General features: G+C 43.4%; 1 protein-coding gene across 16 annotated transcripts in view; it reads right to left on the bottom strand.

Annotated features, from left to right (window-relative positions):
* Positions 1–19826, bottom strand: part of MAP2 (microtubule associated protein 2) — a 222712-nt gene that overhangs the window by 41841 nt on the left and 161045 nt on the right. For 10 of the 16 annotated variants that reach the window (XM_066553195.1, XM_066553188.1, XM_066553190.1 and 7 more), the window contains 2 exons: positions 7479–7592; positions 5159–5236 (listed from right to left, as the gene is read on the bottom strand). In XM_066553195.1, coding sequence (XP_066409292.1) covers positions 5159–5236; positions 7479–7592 — 192 coding nt within the window. The remainder of the gene's footprint in view (positions 1–5158; positions 5237–7478; positions 7593–19826) is intronic. The other 6 variants (XM_066553197.1, XM_066553193.1, XM_066553199.1 and 3 more) reach the window with 2 other exon arrangements.

Here is a 19826-nt window from a genome sequence, read left to right on the forward strand (position 1 = left end):
GTACAGGGAGGGGCAGTTTTTGCAAGACAAAGAAAAATAACACTACCCAATGAAAATGACTGGCCTACCACCTCACCCATACAAGCCTAGAGGGTACACTTGGGACCTTCTGTAGGCTGAGGAATCCTCTCATCACGAATAAAGCTATGAAAAACTAAACATCTAGTGCTAGAGAAAAGAGGTTTAAGTCCATTCTCAGTGTATGAAACCTGGTAGTTCAATGAACACTGATTCACAGGGTGCCTTAAGCAGCTGCCGCTGTGCCACTGGATTTCCTACCAGCTTCAAGTACAAGTCCATACTTTGTGTCCCTGGCCTTTCTAAAGGCAATTATAACTTAGAGGATTTCCCCCAGAGCCCCCAAAACTGTCACTCTTAGATTCAAAACAGAAAGCAAGGCTTTAACACAGGCAGTGTTAACAGATCTCTTTGTGGGACGCCAAAATAAGAGGGCTCAGGAATGCTACCCTAACTGTGATTACCCAAGCCTTGGAAACAATTTTGATCCAAAACAATCCCATTCATAAGAGCTTTAAGGTTCTTCCTGGCAAACAACAGGAAGTTTTAAGTTTTTTTCTACAGTACATCATGACAAAACAACATCTGTGTCTTTACAAAAAGCTCCTCTGCTTTCTCAAGTAACTGGCAGCAAGTATCCTGTAATGGCATGGCATGGATTTCTTCTGCCTGGGACAGGATTGCTGTAGGAGAAATCAATTCCATGGGTCCATGTTTAAAACTGGTGCCAGCCCTGAGGCTGGCTGGGACCAAAGGCATGCTGTGTGCACAAAGACCCTACATGGAACTCAGTTAGGAGAACTGTATTCACAGATTGTTTCAGGGAACAAAGAGTGCACAAACCACTGATAGTTTGGCTACTTCTCTTCTGTAGTGGAATCCAACCCTCATATTCAGGGGTTTATGCAATATTAAAAGAGGCAGGTGTGGAAAGAAAACCTGGCAACCCACTTCTGCCAAGCAGGAAGCTCTGCAGAGCACTGCAGTAAGAAATGCTAAGCACAGCACTGTGCCCAAGCTTCCCATTTTCTCCTTAAGAGCCAGAAGCAAGGTTTCAGGGAATCATCTCAATCTACTTGCAGCGCAGAACCTGTGGATTTCTTCTCCACAAAAACATCTACAAAATTCTGTAACAGATCTGAGGGGGTTCAGAATTTGCAAAAGGCAAATTACAGGGGGTGAGCCCACACCTCAGGGCACGAGAGACCAGGAATCAACTCCTTCCTAAATCCAGAAGGTTCAAAACTTCAACTCTCCCTTCTCTGCCCTCACACCAGCCCATGAATTACTGAAGACAAGAGCTGAAGGAACAGAAGCACTTGCCACTTATTCAGCTGGAACTGGGACATGAAGAAAAGGGAGGGTTGATACGGTCAAGAAGCTGAACTCAGAGAAGGAAGATGTGCAGAAGGGGAGGTTCTCCTTCCAGCTGTGGGTTTATTTACCCAGGGGCCCCTTCAAAAGCAAAATGCATCAAAAAGAGTGAAGGTGAAATCCCAGCACTTGTCTATACTGTTGCAAACAAGGCTGAAAATCTCTTTTTATAGGCTCTGAACAGATTGTAGGAGAGAAAACAGAGGCCTTGCCTCTGCTCCCTAAAACTGCAGGAACTGACAGCAGTACAAATGGTTAATACTTGCTATTGTGATGGTCCAAAGTCACCAGGAGTGCAAAGGCTGCTGCTGTTTGGGGCTGTTACATCTGTGGCTATTTTACAGATTTACACTGGTTTTTTATCAGTTTGAAGATATTTTCAGAATTAATGCAGATAATTTCATTAACAGGATAATGATGTCTTCTAAGGAGGCTGTGCTTTTATTTCAGCAACAAGAAAAATCCTTTGTTATTATAGTCCCTTCTAATCTTTTCCGTCTCAATACATGGGAAAATCCCTAATGCATTTTAAAGTCCGAGATTAAAATCACTTCTCACAAAGGCTAATTCTGCTTTACTTTCCTTGTATATTTTGAGAATGCCTTTCAAGAAGTAATTTTCACTGTCAACAGATCCATTTTACAAAACGTGATTCTTTTCAGTTTACAAAACATTCTTACTTGGTATTTAAAGGCTGATCTGCCTATTTCAAAGTGGAAGACAGTCCATCAGAGGCACCCTTCTTTTCCTTAATGTTTAAAATTTTTTTACATGAAGACATTGTGGACCATCATCAAAAGGCAAAGAGCACAAAAGAAATGCCAAGAAATTAGAATATTAAGTCATTCCTGCAAGAGCAGATACAACTGAAAAAGGATTAGAGGGTGCTAGGAAGAATTTAATTTCCTGAACAAAATTATGTTATTATAGTTGAAATGAATATAATAATTTCAATAAGGCAAATCAGTTCTCTTACCTTCCGCAGGAGTAAAAAGGGACAGGTTCATTTGAATGTTTTCCTGCAGCAAATCCAAGAAACCTACATCCAACCGACTCCTTTCTCTCATGAAATAAACCTGACCCACAAACCTCTCTGCCTTTCCTACCTTTATTTTTTTCCCTTTTAATTTGTGTTTGCTGCATGGCTGGCCACATCCACCTTTGTCAGTCTACAACAGTGATTTTCTTTCCTACATTGACTGAAGAAGTCTCTTGGATTCAAAGCAATGCGACACACACTGACAAGTGCATTAGGAAGAGCTTCTAGGAGAAGGGAAAAAAAAGGTCTGAGGCAGACACACCAAGTGCTCACCTTTTTTTTGTTCAATTAATTAATAAACTGTATTTTACTAAGCAGAAAGATGGACAATGTAAAGATGCATGAGGATGGATTGCCAGATGGTATAAGGAACAGGAGGTTTAAACAAGTACAGGAAAACTGGGTCAAACCCTACTGAGGCAAACTCTTCTGAATGGGAACTTTGCCTGAATAAAATTGACAGGTCTGGCTCACTCAGGTCAGCAAAAGCTGAACTTACCCACAGAAAAAAAGGACTGTATCTTCTAATACAGAGCAGAGCACAAGATTTTTACTGCCATTTTTACTACACTGAACTGACAATACTGATATTTTCGTAAAAAGCAACATAATAAATTTGTAGTGAAATTATTTCTAAGTTTTTTCTGTTGCTTCAAACAACTCTACTGTGAGTTCCTGTTTGAGAGCCAGACATAAACAAGAACCTTCCAGCACAGTTCATTAAAGACTCAGGACATGACTTCTGTCCGTACTTCCCTTACAAAACTGCCATCTGCTCTTAAAAATGAAGCATTGAATCAAAATCTTCCATGTTGTGGAAAAGTCTCTTTTGATTAATGTTAAAAAAAATTATTGGAAAGTAATTAAAACCAAGGACATTGTGTAAATCATTGAAACATCTCCCAAGCACTGTCCTTTCAGCCCTTGCAACCACCTCTGCAGGGTAAGTGCTATTATATTAATTCAATTCTACATGCTAGGAAAGAGAAAAGCTACAATGTTCAGTGACTTGCTGAGTCATTTGCACAGTTGGGAGCTGCAGTCTGGCAGTAGATAATAACCTCAAGTTGTAGAGTGTTTTCCACTTTCCTGTGTTAGTACAACTAGCAAAATGCTTTCCATTTGCTGTGGGGCCAATCTACAACCTCCTGTCAATTAAACAATGTAAGTACTATAAAATCCTAAACTACATGAAAATATACAGCTGACACAAGCAGCACACAAAGCCAAACCTAAACCTGAGGTTAATGAAAGAACCTTGACATTGGACTGAAGCAGAAAAACAAGTCCTCTACCATTATATGAAAAATCAAAAAGCATACACAGGACTAGCCAAGTGAATTATGTATTTAAAAATAGTGATAAAGCCCTGGTAACAATTCTAAAAATCTTTGCTAATGCCTTACCAGTTCTCTTTTCAGTTAATAGTTTTGATTGCCATTACCTCTTTGTGATGAGTCTAGGAACTGTTGTATTGTTTTTTAAACACACAACAGGCAGATTTTGTTTGTTTGTTTGTTTGTTTTGTTAAAAACAACAACAAATTATTAAAGTTCTTTATAACTGTTACTAACCACACCCAGTGGGCCCTTCCAGTAGAGTGGACTGACAAATGTTGTTGTTAACACAGCCTGTAATTTCTTTGTGTCAAAAATGACTGCGTGATGGAACACGCCTAATTGCAGTGTCATCATTAACTGAGTCAGAGAATGCTAGCATGTGAAATAGCAATCATCTCCTTGATAAATTCATAGAGGCTCTGTGTTAAAATACCAACAAAGTTTGTTCAGCAGATGATAGGAAATTATTTTCATGCACTTATGTAACAAAGAGAAAATGCTGAAAGAAAATCCAAGAAGGAAGTAAGTGGAGACATAAAAATGTGACTGACATGAGTTCAACTGACAATCCCCTGGAGATTCTGAACCCAAATCCTCCTTATCCCCACGATACAGCTCAGTTGGAACACCCTGCAGTCTCCCTGTGCTGCTGGCCTTGATGCAGCAGTTGTCTTCTGCTGAACAAAGCACTCACGCACACGCCTACACTGCGGCAGCTTCCAGGGATTCAGGCCTCTGCTCAACATCAAGGCAACACTTCAGTTCTTTGCTGGAGGAGGTTTCAGCAGGAGGAAAATGCAGTGATCACGGGCTACTGAAACTGAACACTCGTGCAGAATAGAACAGAAACTTGCTTGGTAAGACTAGAATGTGATTGCTGCACTTTGTGGGCAGAACTTCCAATACATGCAGGCACTGGAGCATGAATTACAGGTCAAGGGCCAAAGAAATGATCCAGCTCTGAATCTCCTTGCTTTCATGCATTTAAGATTCCAAACCAAAAGGCAATGGTAATATTAGAAATGCAGCCAGACAAATCTCAAGAAACAAACAATGACCTATACTTAATCATAGTTTTGGTGACCACACTGGAACAGCAGTGGCTCATATTGCATACAACAGACAAAAAAGTGAGCAACACTATCTTTTTCTTTAGCATGGATGTACTTAGCATATCCCTCATCTACCTCTGTGCATGCATCTACCTCATCCATGCACTGCAGCTGGTTTGCAGATGGGGAGTTATTGCTGAGAATGCCTTATTTTTCCACGTGAGAAGTATCTCCACGGCAGAAAGTATCTCCATTTTCTGATTCCCCCATCCTTTAAATTCACATCTCATCCCTCTGCTGACAGCTCTGCACTGCAATGTCCAGGAGACCCTTACCTTCCTCCAGAACTCCAGTCTGCTCAGAAGCTGGTGATGGAGGTGGGGAAGGAGGCAGGTTGGCTGACTCTTCAACTGCTAGAAATCAAACAGTAAAAATGAGATAGAATCATTAATTCCAGGAAGACCAATACATGATGTAAGCTGCACTCAGCCTGTTCTGCCCAGCTGAGGAATTATCTGATGGGGACTCATGCCTGCCAGATTTTTAGACAGACCCTTGCAGAATACATGGACTTTATAAAATAAAAGGATTTATTCTTCTGTTGTTGTTTTCTAATGGGATGAATTACGAACAAAATCCTGGTTATAGAGCACAATATAAAAATCAAATATGAGATACTCTTTTAAATCCGTACTGCCTCTTAAAAAGTGTTCAATCACCCAAGGCAACAATAAAAAAGCTTATGAGCACAGAGTTATTATAAATTCACACCAACTATCAGAAACTGGCACCCAATCTCTTTAATCCACCTTGAGTACATGAAAAAACTCCATTCTGCGCAATTTTTTTTCTTCTGCTGCGTTCAAGGTTAATAGCAGAACACATGCAAATATTGTTTGTCTAAATGCAAAAGATATCAGCACAGGGAACTTATATCAGCTGTGACATAACAGTGATTCAGCTGAGCAAGGCACAGTGAAAACTTAGATGCACTTGGACTGGGATTTACATTCATACCCAGTCATGAGACCAGATGCTGAAAATAATTTATTTTTTTCAATTACTTCAATTCAAGTATGTTGAAATTCTAAACAAACTTCTTAAATGAACTCAGCATGACCTTTGCATTTGATCTCATACCAATAACTTAGAGAATTTTCTCTTTAAAAACAGATCCACTCCTGGGACTTAACCAATGTTAAAAAAAAAAAAAAAACCAAACAGATTTGTTTTAACAGCTCTGTCTCATCAACAGCACCTTTCAACAGGCAGATTTCAGTTTACTGTTCAGGGCTTCTTTCCAAGCATAGGCAGAATTTTTCAAAAGCCCCAACAGAATTTTCCAGGCTTCCTCCTATTGATTTCAGTGTGATTTGGAGAAGACCATATGTGACTTGTCCTTAAGATGTGCTGTTCAGGGACAGAGTATTTATAAACTCATCAAATGCATCCGACCACAGGAACTGTAACACCAACAGTTGTTAACTGAAGACATCCTTCTCACAATGCCTTTTAAATTACTTATCTGACTAGATGGAACTGAATATCCATTTTGCCTCTCCCAGGCCTGAGTGAAGTGATTTGGAGAATTGGGGTCTTCCATGTAAAACTGAGTCTCTGCAAAGAAGGGAATTACCAACCAACACATCTCCCTGCTGCAGTTCTAAGTTAGTTCAATGAAGCAAAAAACCGTGGGAACCAAATTTCCAACAAATATTCTAAATTAGTCATTGACTTTAATTCATTCCTAGGCAAGGCCAAGCACTGCACCAAAACAAGCAGATTACCACCTGTGGGGAAACACTGCAGGGCATTGTTTTGATTTAATCACAATGAACATGCACTCAGCAGAATCTATCCCAGGACAGGCTTGCATGACTTCCTTACCTCAAGATGAAGTATGTCCTTTCTCTGGCCTTTGGTGGACATGTTTTGAGCTACTGCAAAAGTTTTCTGGCAAGGAGCAAGCACTTTAGGTACAAATGGCTTTACACCTACCTTCTTTTATAGATAGATAAGATAGATACACAGACATGTATATTTCAGAGGTATTAAACAAAGGAGGCAAGAGGAGGATGGAGACACAGCACAGACCAGTGGCATTCTTACCCCTTCCAGTACAGACTGCTGGAATTTGCTTTTACCATGTGACTCCTTCTTCCACAATCTGCCCTCACTCTGCCTGGTGCTCTCAACCTGGTGTGCCCCATTCATTCCTTTCTGCTTCCTGTGAAGATATTCCCCCTCCATCTATTTGAGCAGCTACCACCCAACCAGCAAAGCCTCACTTTCTTTTTATTTGTCACTCCATCTTTGCCTCTTCAGACCTTAATCCTTCACATGGCTGAACACAAACAGTCCCAATCAACACGATGACAAACCCTACCACCAAACACACTCATGGCTACTCAACCATGAGTCAAAACCAAGGTGGAGAAGTGCTGTTAGAGCAAACAGGGAATGAGGCAGTCACAGGGCCATGAAGAACAAGGATCCTGCTATAATCCTGTGGTCCCAGCATTTATCCACTGGTGGCTATGGTTTACAACCACAACCATAAGCAACGTGAATACACAGCTGGAACTGCATTTTTTAATATACATACAGACATCTGCAGACACAAGGATACCTGGAACATTCTTTGTCTCATTTTACCTAAAGGTAGCGATCCAGGCTGATCTTTGTGCTGGGCTTCTTTTTCCTGTTCACCTTTCAGGACTGCTACAGCTTCAGCTGTTACTACTTGTACTATCCTTGCAGACACTTCTTCTGTGGCAGCAGCAAAGTCAGAAAAAAAGAAAGAAAAGCATACTGATCAGAATGGTGTTTTGAAATCAGAAAGATTAGCTTAAACAATAAAAAACCAGAGGCTGATTTAATCCATTTTTAAAAGGTAATCTTTTTTCCTGAAATATAAGGAAATCATTAAAAATAAAAGAGAAGGACTAGATATTCCAAAGGTTTCAGTGAAAAATGCCAAGTATTTATAAAAATCAGGAGCTTGCTCTAATCAGGATGCACAAAGCATCATTATTAAATGTTCTTTCTATTAGGGACAATGTGCAGCAACTGCAATATTTTAAGACAATCATTTTTAAATGTCTAGAAAAACGTCTGCAGGTATTGTTTTGCAAACAAGGATAGAATGGGCAGCTGAGCAATGTAATTTTTTGACATTTAATATACAAAGTTAGCTGCATTCCAACACGCCCTTTGGACTCTAATTCCTCCTCAGCAGCATACAGTATGCATTAAAGGCACTTCCCAGACAGCCATCTATGCTGCTGAGGGACTTGAAGGGCCAAACAGCATTCTTGCATGGTTAAAATCAATACTTCATCTTCCTCACCCCTTTGAAGGCTGCCACACAAAGCTTTATTTAAACAGTAGGTGTGAGTACCATGCAGAGGGATGGCAGAGATGACATTTTTTTGGTGGAATGGGCTCCTTGCTGCTGGCCCCCAAGCTGCTCTGTGCATGGAGCTGACTCAGGCACTGCATGCTTGACAGAGCTGGGTGCCACAGAACCCACACTCTGCTCTTCCCCACTGCCCACAAGCTGTAGCACACCAGAGAAGGGCTGGGAAGGGGCTGCTCTAGTGAGCAGAATGTAGTAGTAGGACCACTCAAGGAGTGAATGCTTCCAAACTGAGAAAGTGTCTCAGCTTGACTCCAGATGCACTCAAAGGTGCAGTGAAACCTCATCAGGCACACAGATGCATATGGAAGCAACCAGAGAAGTTTCCTCCCCTCTGGAAGTTCAGGTGCCTTTGATGTAACAAATCAAGATGTTAAGGGCTGGTCCAGCAACATTCAGAGAGCAAAGGGTTTGTGGTTCTTATCTGTATGTGAGTCTGCTCTCCCTTAGTCATTAATCAATGTATTTCTCTCTCTCAGCCAAGCTCAGTGGAAATAAACCCCTTCCCTCTCCAGCTATATCCAAGTGCTGTCCGACAGCTGTTCCCAACACAATGGAGCTGACCCCCAGGGAAGGCCACAAGCTGCACAGTCACAACCCACCAGCTGCACAGCTGGGCACACCTGGGAACAGAGCAAAACTTCACTGCTTCTCCAGCCCTTGTGTGGAGACAGAGGTTTGTAATGGCAGATGTCAATACACCCTGCTCCTGCCAGAGCCCCCATTAGTCACCATCCTGAGGGCAGGAATAAAAGCTCTGCTCACTCATTACCACATCCTTCAGGCAAGAACTGGCTGGGAAGGGCAAGTATGTTTAAATCAATGCCCTACATGTAACTTCACAGCAACCACTCTGACAAGGGACTGTCCATTAGATTAATAATGATTTATTTTCACAGTTACTCTTACAGAATTCCCTTGTACTTTTAATGTGAAGCTATTCCTCTTCATTTGTCCTTTAGAAAAGTCAATTGTTTTTCCTAAAAAACACAGATGTGAATTGCCACAGCCATGTTTGTCTAAAACCAAAGTGCTAGGTTAATCTTTCTTTTACACAAACTATTTAACGAGATATTAAAAATCCCCACCCACTGGCTAAGAACATTCCTAATTGTTGGTGTTTATACCCTACAATTCACTGCACTCCTGGCTGGTTACCTGGAGGGCAGTGACTGCAACAGCTCCATTGGCTGCTGCCAACAACAAAAGTAGATAGAGGAATACACCAGAACAACTACCAAGCAATGAAAAAAACAAGCTGATTTGAAAAACATGAATTTGAAAAAAACATTTGAAATACATGGATATAAACTTGAGGATAAATTCAGATTAGAAGTCTAAAGATGCTGCTTTCCTGCTGTCAGGGGTGAGAAGTTCTGGCAGCCTTCCACATTGGAAGAAATAAATCAAGTGTTTTTGAGATGAGGCTACGTATGATAAAGGTGCCCGTAGGAGGAGAATACGAATAGCAGCTCTAGCTCTGCTCTTCTGTTTAACAACACATCCCTAGTATGAGATCAAAGTCCCCTCTGTGGTTAAGCAGATCAAATGGAGCACCATAACCCCACCAATCAAGTCATGCATGTGGCCAGTCCTATAGATCAAAGAACAGGGATATTGATTTAAAACCCAGCAATCCTCCCAGCTGCCTTTCAGGGGCCTGCACCTCATTTTGGGGCTTTGCACCTCATTTTGGGCTGCTTCCACACTTGCTGGATGCTGGGGGTGCTTCTTGCCACCTCTTGGTTCCTACCTCGCGTGAGAAACACAAAGCAGACACTTCCCAGACCTCCCAGACTCTCACATGGTGCTGCTGCTGCTGCAGACCAGTGGACTGGACAGAAATGTGGAATCCTTACAGGTCCTGACAGCTCCCTGTGTTGTGAGGCACAGGCAGCCTGCAAAGCACGAGCTGGGAAAGCCTGGGAGAAGGAATCTGCAGCATGGCCCACCCTGCTCCTGGGGCCCTCCCCACACCACAGCGTGCTGCAGCACCTTCCATGGGCTGGGGAGAGACAAACTCCTCCTCTTCCACAAAGCAAACTTGGATAGCTGGTGTATCCCTGTGCAGATTCTGCTCTTTCAGAGCAGGAAAGAGCATCACCAAGACAGCTCTAGTGAGGAGGACAGCACAGAGCTTCACTGAGTGCCGCAGCTACAGAAGACCCCACACCAATTCCTGCCACCTGAAGGATGTGACACGTGGCCCTCCTGTCAAAACTTCCACCAAGCTACTAATGACAACATCATCAAGACTGTACTATTGGCTCAGATCAACAAATCAAGACTCAATGAGGAAGACTGTTATAAGAATCCATTTTTGAAGCTTATGTTCACGTGAAAATTTTAACGAGAGGCTCCAATTAATTTCTGATATAGAATATGCAAACCCCTATCAGGTTTAGTACTCTGGAGCATATCCAAAGGAAATCCCCTTGGTCAACTACTTTCCATGAGCCAAGCAACTCTCCTCCCAGCAGGGTTAAGATAAATCATTAAAAACTGCCTCCTTTTTAATAGAATTTACACTTGTTCCCATCCAGCCTGGTTCTCTACCACAAATGGACTCTACAAGCTCAGAAAACAGTTCTCACCCTCTCAGCTCTCTTCCTGATTTAATTTGCTTGGGACAAAGACAATGCTCCACAGGGAGCTATGAGGGAGGGTGAAAGGTTGTCTCCAGTTAAATAGAAATTTCTATTTCAGGCTACGCAAAATAAGTAAATAAAAATAAAAATGGCCTCCGGGCTTGTATGTTTTGTTCCGTTTGTTTTATTTGGCAGTGTTCTTTAATCAAGAAAGGCTTATTTCTGAACACTCTGCTGATGGATATTTTGGGTGACACAGGGGGCATGGGCAGTTCATCAGAACAGTGCTTTTGCCATACATGACTGCTGCAAAAGGACAGACTTCTCTATACTAATGGACACTATAAATAGAAGATCCAGTGGGTAAGTCAAATCCTCCCAGGGCTGCTATTGAGACTTTTCATAGTTTTCTTATGGTTCAGTTAAAGTTCAAGGCAGCCTAATGATAAAGAACAAACAAACAAAAAAACCAAGACCAAAGACCAAAAAAAAGGGGAAAATTAGGCAGCTTGAATGCTGTGGATGCTGGGCTATCTATTCACCAGACATGGTTTTGCTTGTAGACATTAATTTTCCCTCTCTTTAAACAGGCAGACTCTCTCTGACTCTACTTCATGCCACAGAAATGGCATTAACATGCAAAACAATTTACAACAAATAGATTTATTTCTTAAAAGCAACAAGGAGCATGGCTTTACCTTAGACTCCAGCAGAACAAAGAACAGCAACATGCCTTTTTTTGCATTTTGTAGATGTTGCTCCTTTTACCAAGATGCCAGCTGTTCATGGCACAGGACACAGAATGAGCTTCACAGCTTGATTTTAGGGAATACAGAAACCTAAGGTATAGGCAGCCCTTGAATGGGATGTCCATAACAGAGGGAAAACACAGTGAAAACCCTCAGCATGAGCTCTTCAAAGCCCTGACAAGGAGCAGGCTGAGCTGAGAGGCCAGGGCTGACACACCAGGATGGCAGTTCTGCTGCTCCCTCAAAGGTCACTTCAGACCACACTCCAACAGGGCTGCCAGGTCACCTCTGGCCAGCTGCTGCCAGTGCCACAGCTCTTCTGTGGCAGGCACAGAGGACAGAGCCCTGTCTGGGGCACCACACTAATTTAAACCAAAGTTAAAACTCAAATGAACTAAGCACTCTGTGTTCCTGGTTTTGGAAGTCAGCCCAATTCTTCTCCCAACCCCAGCATACCAAATCAGGAGATCAGCAATCTCCATGTCCCAGGGATGACTTGGGGACACAAACCCTTTCCAGAGTACTGAGATGCACAGAGGATGCTGAACCAGCTGTGATGGGGAGCCACAGCCTTCCCTCTTGGTTTAGAAGACCTGATGCCTCCAAAGGCTGCTGCCCTCCTCACAAGTACACCCACAGGCACAGGAGCTGCCCAATCCCCAGCCCAGCCACTCCAGCACTGAGAATTACACTGAAGCAGGTGTAATTCCAACTTGAAATTCTTCATTCCTGCACTCCCTCCTGATAGCTGAGCCCCCTTCCCAGACAGAGACTCAGACAGGGGCTGGTAAATGAGGTTACATGCCAAAGACTGGCTACAGCACAATGCAGTATCTGGGATCAGATCCTGTACAAGGCCAAGATGTAATTTCAAAGCTCTCCTTGGTTCCTTATTGATCCTGCTGCATTTGTCATTGGACTGCAGATGTCTCCACTGGCACATTACCTACAATACTTCTATTTCCCATGACAGCTTTCCATTCCATTAACTTTTATAACAGACATGTTTACCAGCCCCAGAGACAGATATACAGACAGTGGCAAGAGTATTTTAAAATAGGTGTCTGAGCTTTCAGGTCCTGACATAAACATTTCCACAAAATAGTTTTAAAATATAGGGTTTTTTAAAATCTGCAACTATAAAGGCAAGAGCATAAATCAGATCTGTGAGACATCTGTGATGTCTGTTCTTTACATGCCCTTTTAATGGTTGTCCTTCAGCCTCTAGCACTTTTTTCTCTTTCAACCTACCGCAACCTCAGACTCAACTCATGGAGAAGCTGAGTTTGCTATGAACACCACTTCTTAGGTGAAACTGTTCAGCTGCTTTGTTTCATCCAGCAATGCCTTTTATCTTCTCTCCCCTGTCCCTCTGTGCAATGATTACTCTGAGGACTGGTTTTGACAGGATGGGCAGGGCTCACAGCCTCTCCCTGCCTCACAGGTGTGTGACTGGCACTGATGCAAGGATCCTGCTGGTAGTGAACTGGGAGCTGGTGCAGCCTGCCCTGAGAACAGCCTGCTAGTCACCTCATGTAACAGTGTCAGAGATTAATCAGGCCACAGTTCCTCCAGTCAGATCAGAGTGTTTCTCCTTAGCTCTTCTCCTTTCCTGCCTGCAGTCACCTGTGTTTCATGACTGCCACTCAGCAAGATCACAGGGCCCACTTATCTATTGCTCCTTCCCACCTTGAGAATCCATTTCACAGCAACTGGGACAGTGCCTCCTAATATGAAATGCGTACCACATCTCCACAATTTCATCAGGACAATCTTCCCAGACTAGAGCAACATCATGTCTTCCTCTTTCTGGCAAGAGCACTACCCAATGCCACCAGGGTGGCAGCAAGACCTTGAGTGTCCTGTGGCCACAGAAGATGCCACCTGATCTCTGTAAAGCATAACTTGTTAAAGGCATAAATGAAGTTTACCTATTTGAACTGCATGGCCATTCTCATTTCTGGGCTGAATATTTTGAACTGATGCATTATGCACCAGACTGAAAGAATCCCTCTTGAGGGAATAAAACTGTTCTTTTCGAAAGCAGAGGGAAGGATTCCTGTTCTAGGAAGAGGTAAGGTGAACACTTTCAAATCCAATTCTCCAAATAAAGGATTGCAGCTCAGTAGAAGACACCAATAACCAACTGCCTGATGAGTAGTGTGCAGAATCCCTGCTCTTATTTGTTTTCATTTATCTCCTAAGCATTCTAGCCCCTTCTGCTCCAGGAGAAAACCAAAGAAAAGGGATGACAGGAAGGAGGAACAGAAAGAAGGAGACTGCAAATTGTGTCAAAACTTCACACGCATTCATGGGGTCACCCATCAAACACCTACCAAGAAAGAAAAAGCAGTGAGCTCAGTTAAAGTAAAGGGTAATTAATGTTCCTGGAGCACTGAGGCAGAATAAGGGATTAAAGAAAGCTGCAATGAGATGGAAAGGGTAAAATAATATGTTTCATTAATTTTGCTACATTTTAAGGAAACAACACAGGCAGGGCACAACAAAAGGATTAGCTACATGTATACTTGCAGAACTGTGAAAACAAAGCAATTTCAGTCAAGATGTGCCTGTCAAAATCCTCAGTGGGATTCAGAGCAGTTTCCAAGGTAACCAGCACTAATTGTTGGCACAGTGCAATCGAGTCAACAACAAAAGCACAAAGCAACCTGCACCGCCTTGTGAGGCAAAACACCCCACATATTCCTGCAGAAAGAGAAGATACAAAATGGCTATTTGCTGTCTTTGATGATTTGAAAAGCAAAACAGGACCTATGGATTTTTCCCCCCCGAGTCCTGCAGTTCTGAGTGCAGCCAGGCTGTAAAGCAAATAGCGATTCGATTTGTTTAGAGGCATTAGCCAGTCCCCTAAGGACAGGTCCTGAATCCATGCACAACTCTCCTGGAAGCTGGTGGATGACTTGTTTCACTCAAGACTACTGAAATGTTGGAGGAAAAAAAGAGATGCAGGCATCACCCAGTGGCATTTGGGGTGGAAAAAGCAAAGATACACCTTGGACTTGATCTCTGGGATGATGACAGCTCTAAATACTGCCTTTCTGCATGCAGATTAAAAAACAAATGCACAGCAGCTATCAAAGTATCATGAATAAGTTATATAAACCCCCAAAAGTGCCAACAGATTAGTGCTTGAGATTGAAGAAAAAAAGCCATAACATAGCTTTGCAGAATTCAAATACTGGCTTTCAAACGGCTTTTGTGAGTGTAAATATTTTGCTGTAAGTAGGTCCTTGATCTGGATGTTGGCAATATTAACAATAATTGGCAGGAGTTATGAAGGCAAATAACATGAACATCAGCTTTTAAATGAAATGCAGCCACAACACAACAGACAAGTATCATTTCCCTAATAAACTCATTGACTTTAAGCTACGGCAGCATCCATGAGGATAGCGACAGATTAATTTAATCACCAGGATTCACCAGCTAACCAGCAAAACAGGCCAGAAAAGGTCTGTGTTTTGGGAAAGAAAAAGCTCTGACAGTTTAATGCACTGGATTCCCAAGGTACAAACATTCAGATTAACGTTGGGGAAAGATGTATTGCAGTCACTGTGTGAGAAGGGCAGAGCAGGTGGAGCTACAGCTGAGTACCTGGCACAGCAGCTTCATACCCTGGTGAGCCCCACTGCAAATGCATTACACCTCTGTGTTTTGGGGTATTCAACAGCCCCTCCCTTTGCTGTCCTCAATCTCTAGATTGTAAATCTGACCCACCACCACCCAGCTCTTTAACACTTTTGAACGTGATGATCTTGGAGGTCTTTTCCACCCTCAGTGGTTCTATGACTCTTGTGCTATCGGCTTTATATCAGAGTAAATCTGGTGTACAGCTGGAGTCCTGGCTGCAGCTGAGCAGTGCTGGCCTGGCTGTGCTCTGCTACAAACACAGGGTGGCTTTCCTGGGCACCCTCAGCTGCTCTGCAGCACTCAAGGAAGCAGCAGGGAAGCTCAGGCTGCCTGTCCCTGGATTGCTTCCACATGTTTCAGTTGCCCTGCTCTGACTGAATTTCCCTGATCGCTTTCTTCAGTGGGAGAGTTGGACACATAGTACAAATCTCCAAGGCACACAGTGGGAAACCTAAAGAGACTCATGCTAGGAACCAGGAGCCGTTCTGAAAGCTCCAGTGAGCCCCCTCCTTTGGCTCCCTAGCACATTTATTAGGCAGAGGCCTCTGCCACACTATCAAGCAGCTCTAGAACAAAACAGCAAGGGACCAGTCCCCTCCTCAGTACCCCCTGGAATATGTAAGTCTGTTAAAAAGGAGTCAAACCAATGTCAGTACAATAATGCAACACTTTGAAAATGAGCCCTCGTTACTGCAATACTTGTTTCCTGTGCATCCCCTGAGTCCATCTTCTTAAGTCTATTGCCTGGAACAAAATATTTACTGTCAGCATTTCCCAGCCAAATCAGAGGTGGGAAAAGCTATCAGTTCTGTTTTGTCTGATGCATGGGCAACACAATTTAGAGCAATATTGAAGCTGACAACACCAAACCCACAGCCAGGGCAGGGCAGTGATGTTCCACTGCCTTTCCTGAGACTTGGCATCAGCTCAGAACAACACCTGCACGCACAAAGCAGCTATATCTATCTTTCCCAGAAGTATTAATTCCCTAGGACTCACACAGAAGAAACCACTTTGGCTTCAAAACAAAGAACCAGATATTTCATCCTTTCAGTGTGAGTAAATGCACATAATGGGTAAGTCACTTTAAAATCAATATTAGCTTTGGGCTTCAGTACAAGTTAACATTTTAAACAAACCGACTTTTAAGAACCTCTACAAAAGTCAATGAAGCATCAGCCACCTACATAAGGAGGTGATGCATCCCTTAAAGTTCATTTTTAGCTCCTTTTGGGATGATTTTAAACAATTTTACAGTGCTTTCTCTGATGTTTTTAAAAAAGGATTCACAGTGTGCTACAGAAACTTTGCTGGATTTAAGCTTAAAATTAACATTAACCCATGCACATATTGTGTGGGATTTAGTCATGCCTGGTCAGGATGACTGAAGATCAACCTGTCAATGCCAACAGGATGCTGGTTTAACCCACGGGGGGATGTTTAACACATAAAATGCAGCGATGCCATGCCCTGCTCACCTCAGTGCTCACGCTGCTGGTCCAGCCCAGCTCTGCACTGCAGCAGCAGCTGCATGGCTGATCTCTCCCAAGCCCTGCTTCCCAGTCCAGCCTGCACCTGTACCAAGGCAGGGGTGTTTCTCCTGCCAACAAGGAATGGTGCTGCATCCTTCCAAAGGAACATGTGCAGGTGTCCCCACAGACAGACAGTCGCCTGTGTCATGTACAGATTCACTTTCAGAGCAATTCTCAGCCAAGGTCAGCAGTTCTCCCATCTCTCCCCCTCTTTTCTGGCCCTGCCCCAGCTGAAGGGAGCCTTGCCTTACCAGGACTCATCCCTGAATCCTGCTCCCATCCACTGCCTGCCCACCCCTGGGGACTGCCAGCTCACAGCTCTGTGTGTGCAATGTATTAGGAAAGAGAAACGTGCACCTACACTCGAAGATGGAAAATGTGAGAGATGTACATCCAAGCCCTCAGTGCAGCTTCAGTGTCCTGGCACAGGTTGCCCAGAGAAGCTGTGGCTGCCTCATCCTTGCAAGTGTCCAAGGTCAGGTTGGACAGGGCTTGGAGCAGCCTGGGATTGGAATGAATGAGCTTTAAGTTCCCTTCCCACCCAAACCATTCTATGGTTCAGTGACCTTCTGAACTACCTATTCCACTTTTGCCAAAGCTGTCTTCTCTGGCACCTAAATAGCTGCAAGCTTCTGCAGCCACAGTGCTAGAGATGTCCAGCTGCTGAGGGGAGAGCTGAGACCAGGGCTGGGGGCACTGCAGCCTCCAAGAGAGCTGCATCCAGAGGCTGAGCTCCTTAGTGTACTGAGAATGAGGAGCAGTTGTGGAAATTCCAGGTTGCAGAGCAGCTACACTGGATGGCTGGGATAAAGCTGGGAGCACATACAGAGAACAAGACTAAAAAAAGAGACAACATAAGTGAGAAAGGAGAAAGAGAAGGAAGAGCTGACAGAGCAATTGTTGAGAAGGATGACATATTCTCAAATAGAGAGAAAGGATGACAGGGAAGGAAAAAGAAAGCAACTCATACACAGGAACAGCCAGCGATTAGTTTCAGCTCACCAACATCCTCTGCAGGCTGTGTTACCCCAGATGTAGCACATACTCTGAATTTGGGGTAAAAAAGGAACAGTCACCACTGAATCCTATTCCCTCTCCCCATATGTGGTGCAAGGCTGTGGATGAAATCAGTTTCAGTACAGCAGCAAGACTGCCCCATCTACACAGCACTGGCAGCTGATACATTCAAAAAGAGGAGCAGAATTATCTGTCTGGACAGATGCATGGGCAGAGAACCAGACTGTAAATCAGTTTTATCCTAACTGCCAGAGGTTATAGGGGTTGCTGGAAGCTCTACCAAACTGATCACGTGTCATTATGAATTAGTCTCAAGGAAGGAAATAGAAACAAAAAGCAAAGTACCTGGAGTTTATTTTCCTCTCTCAAAATACACAGTGCTTCCCAGTGAATCTGATTTCCATGAACCATTCAATCTACTTAGTCCTGAGTGAAATGACTCTGAGAAGCAGCTAAGAGGTTTTCCTGCCCTGGAGCTAATGATATCTTTCAGTTATTTTCCATAAAATAAAACTGCATGCAACTAAAACTAAAGTTCTGGAGAGTTATTTTCCACACACAGGAGAAGGGCTCACTCCCATGATCTAATGTACACAGCTGGAGTGCCTTGAGTTTCCTGCACTTTTTGCACATCATGAGGAATGCCTCAATATAACAAAATCCCACAAAACAACCAAAACTGCATTTCTAAGTCATCACTTCAGCAGAGGTTTTCCAAGCACCATTTACTGTGCTCTGTAGTCAGTCTGTGAAACAGCAGAGAAAATGTAAATATTTTGCTCAGAATCTCCCAAAGAACAAATAACAGTGTAAACACCATCACAGAGACATCTCACTTGGAGTGCCTATGAATTTCCAGATCAGCCATTGGATCAGCCACAGGCACGGGACCATCAGTGCTCAGCTGCCAGCCAATGCCAGCTGTTGTGTGCTGATTTCCATCTCTTCAGCTGGCAAAGGCAAGCAAATCTCTATTACCATTATAAGGATTGAATTTCAAGTGAGCAGTTAATCTACCAGTAGCAACTCCACAGAACAAAAAGCCCTAACCAAAACATTAGTACACACTGAGTTTTGCTGTCCTTACCCAGGATATGAATACAGGAAGAGAAGAGATGGTTTCTTCTCTATACTGTAACCTCACAGATTAAAACAGCAAGAAAGACAAAGACAGGGGGTTGTCCCTTGCTTCCTTCTACTATTTCCTTCGAGTTTCTCACTCAAATTCAAACCCAGATTGCCTTTGCTTTCCAATTTTAATAGAGAGTAGCTAATCGTGGTTAGTCAAATCAAGGAGTTTGCATATATATCTCTCTCATACTTGTACTTTGTACAGAAAATATACCCCAAAGTAACATTTTCTTTTCATTTCCATGAAAGTGGTGCCTCAGTGAGGACTTCAGAGTGGGGCCCCGATCACAAAGTGCTTGGAGTCTCTTCCTTATCTCCCTTAACCTTGAGAAGCAAATGCTAGAGGAAAAGAGGAGAAAAACTAAATCCTCCTTTCCTTTGTCAGCCAGCCTGACTGTGGCTCACAGACGTCACAGGGAGCCTGTGCACTCCTGAATGCTAAATAATCTCCTAGGCTACATACTTTCTCTCAGTGGAGCTTAGAAAGAGATCTCACTTTGAGCAGGGCCACGTTGGCATGGCAACGGGGGGGAAAAAGGAATCAGCAAGCCTGGAGGAGACTTTGTGTGACTCTCAGTTTTGTGAGGGATGTGATGGCACCTACCTCCTCTCCACCAAGGGTTCAACCTGTGCCCAGTGGGTGAGGAAGGGCTCATGTCCACTCTGTGTGCTGGCAGGACCTGGGGACGCCTTGTCCTGGGCTGGAAAGTGCATCAACCCTACACCTGAGCTTCCACAGTGGAAAAACAGGAGGGAAGGATTTGTGAAGTGTGGGGCTGAGTGGGTTAATGACTGCCCTCATGACCCAGGGCAAGGGAGCTGGAAATGAGGCCAGCAGTGCTCACCAGCACATCCCCTGCTGTCACCTAAGAACCTGCTGCTTCCCTTCCAAGGTGACTTTGGAGGGGAAGATGCCA

This window comes from Molothrus aeneus, chromosome 7, assembly GCF_037042795.1.
Source record: "Molothrus aeneus isolate 106 chromosome 7, BPBGC_Maene_1.0, whole genome shotgun sequence".
NCBI lineage: Eukaryota > Metazoa > Chordata > Aves > Passeriformes > Icteridae > Molothrus > Molothrus aeneus.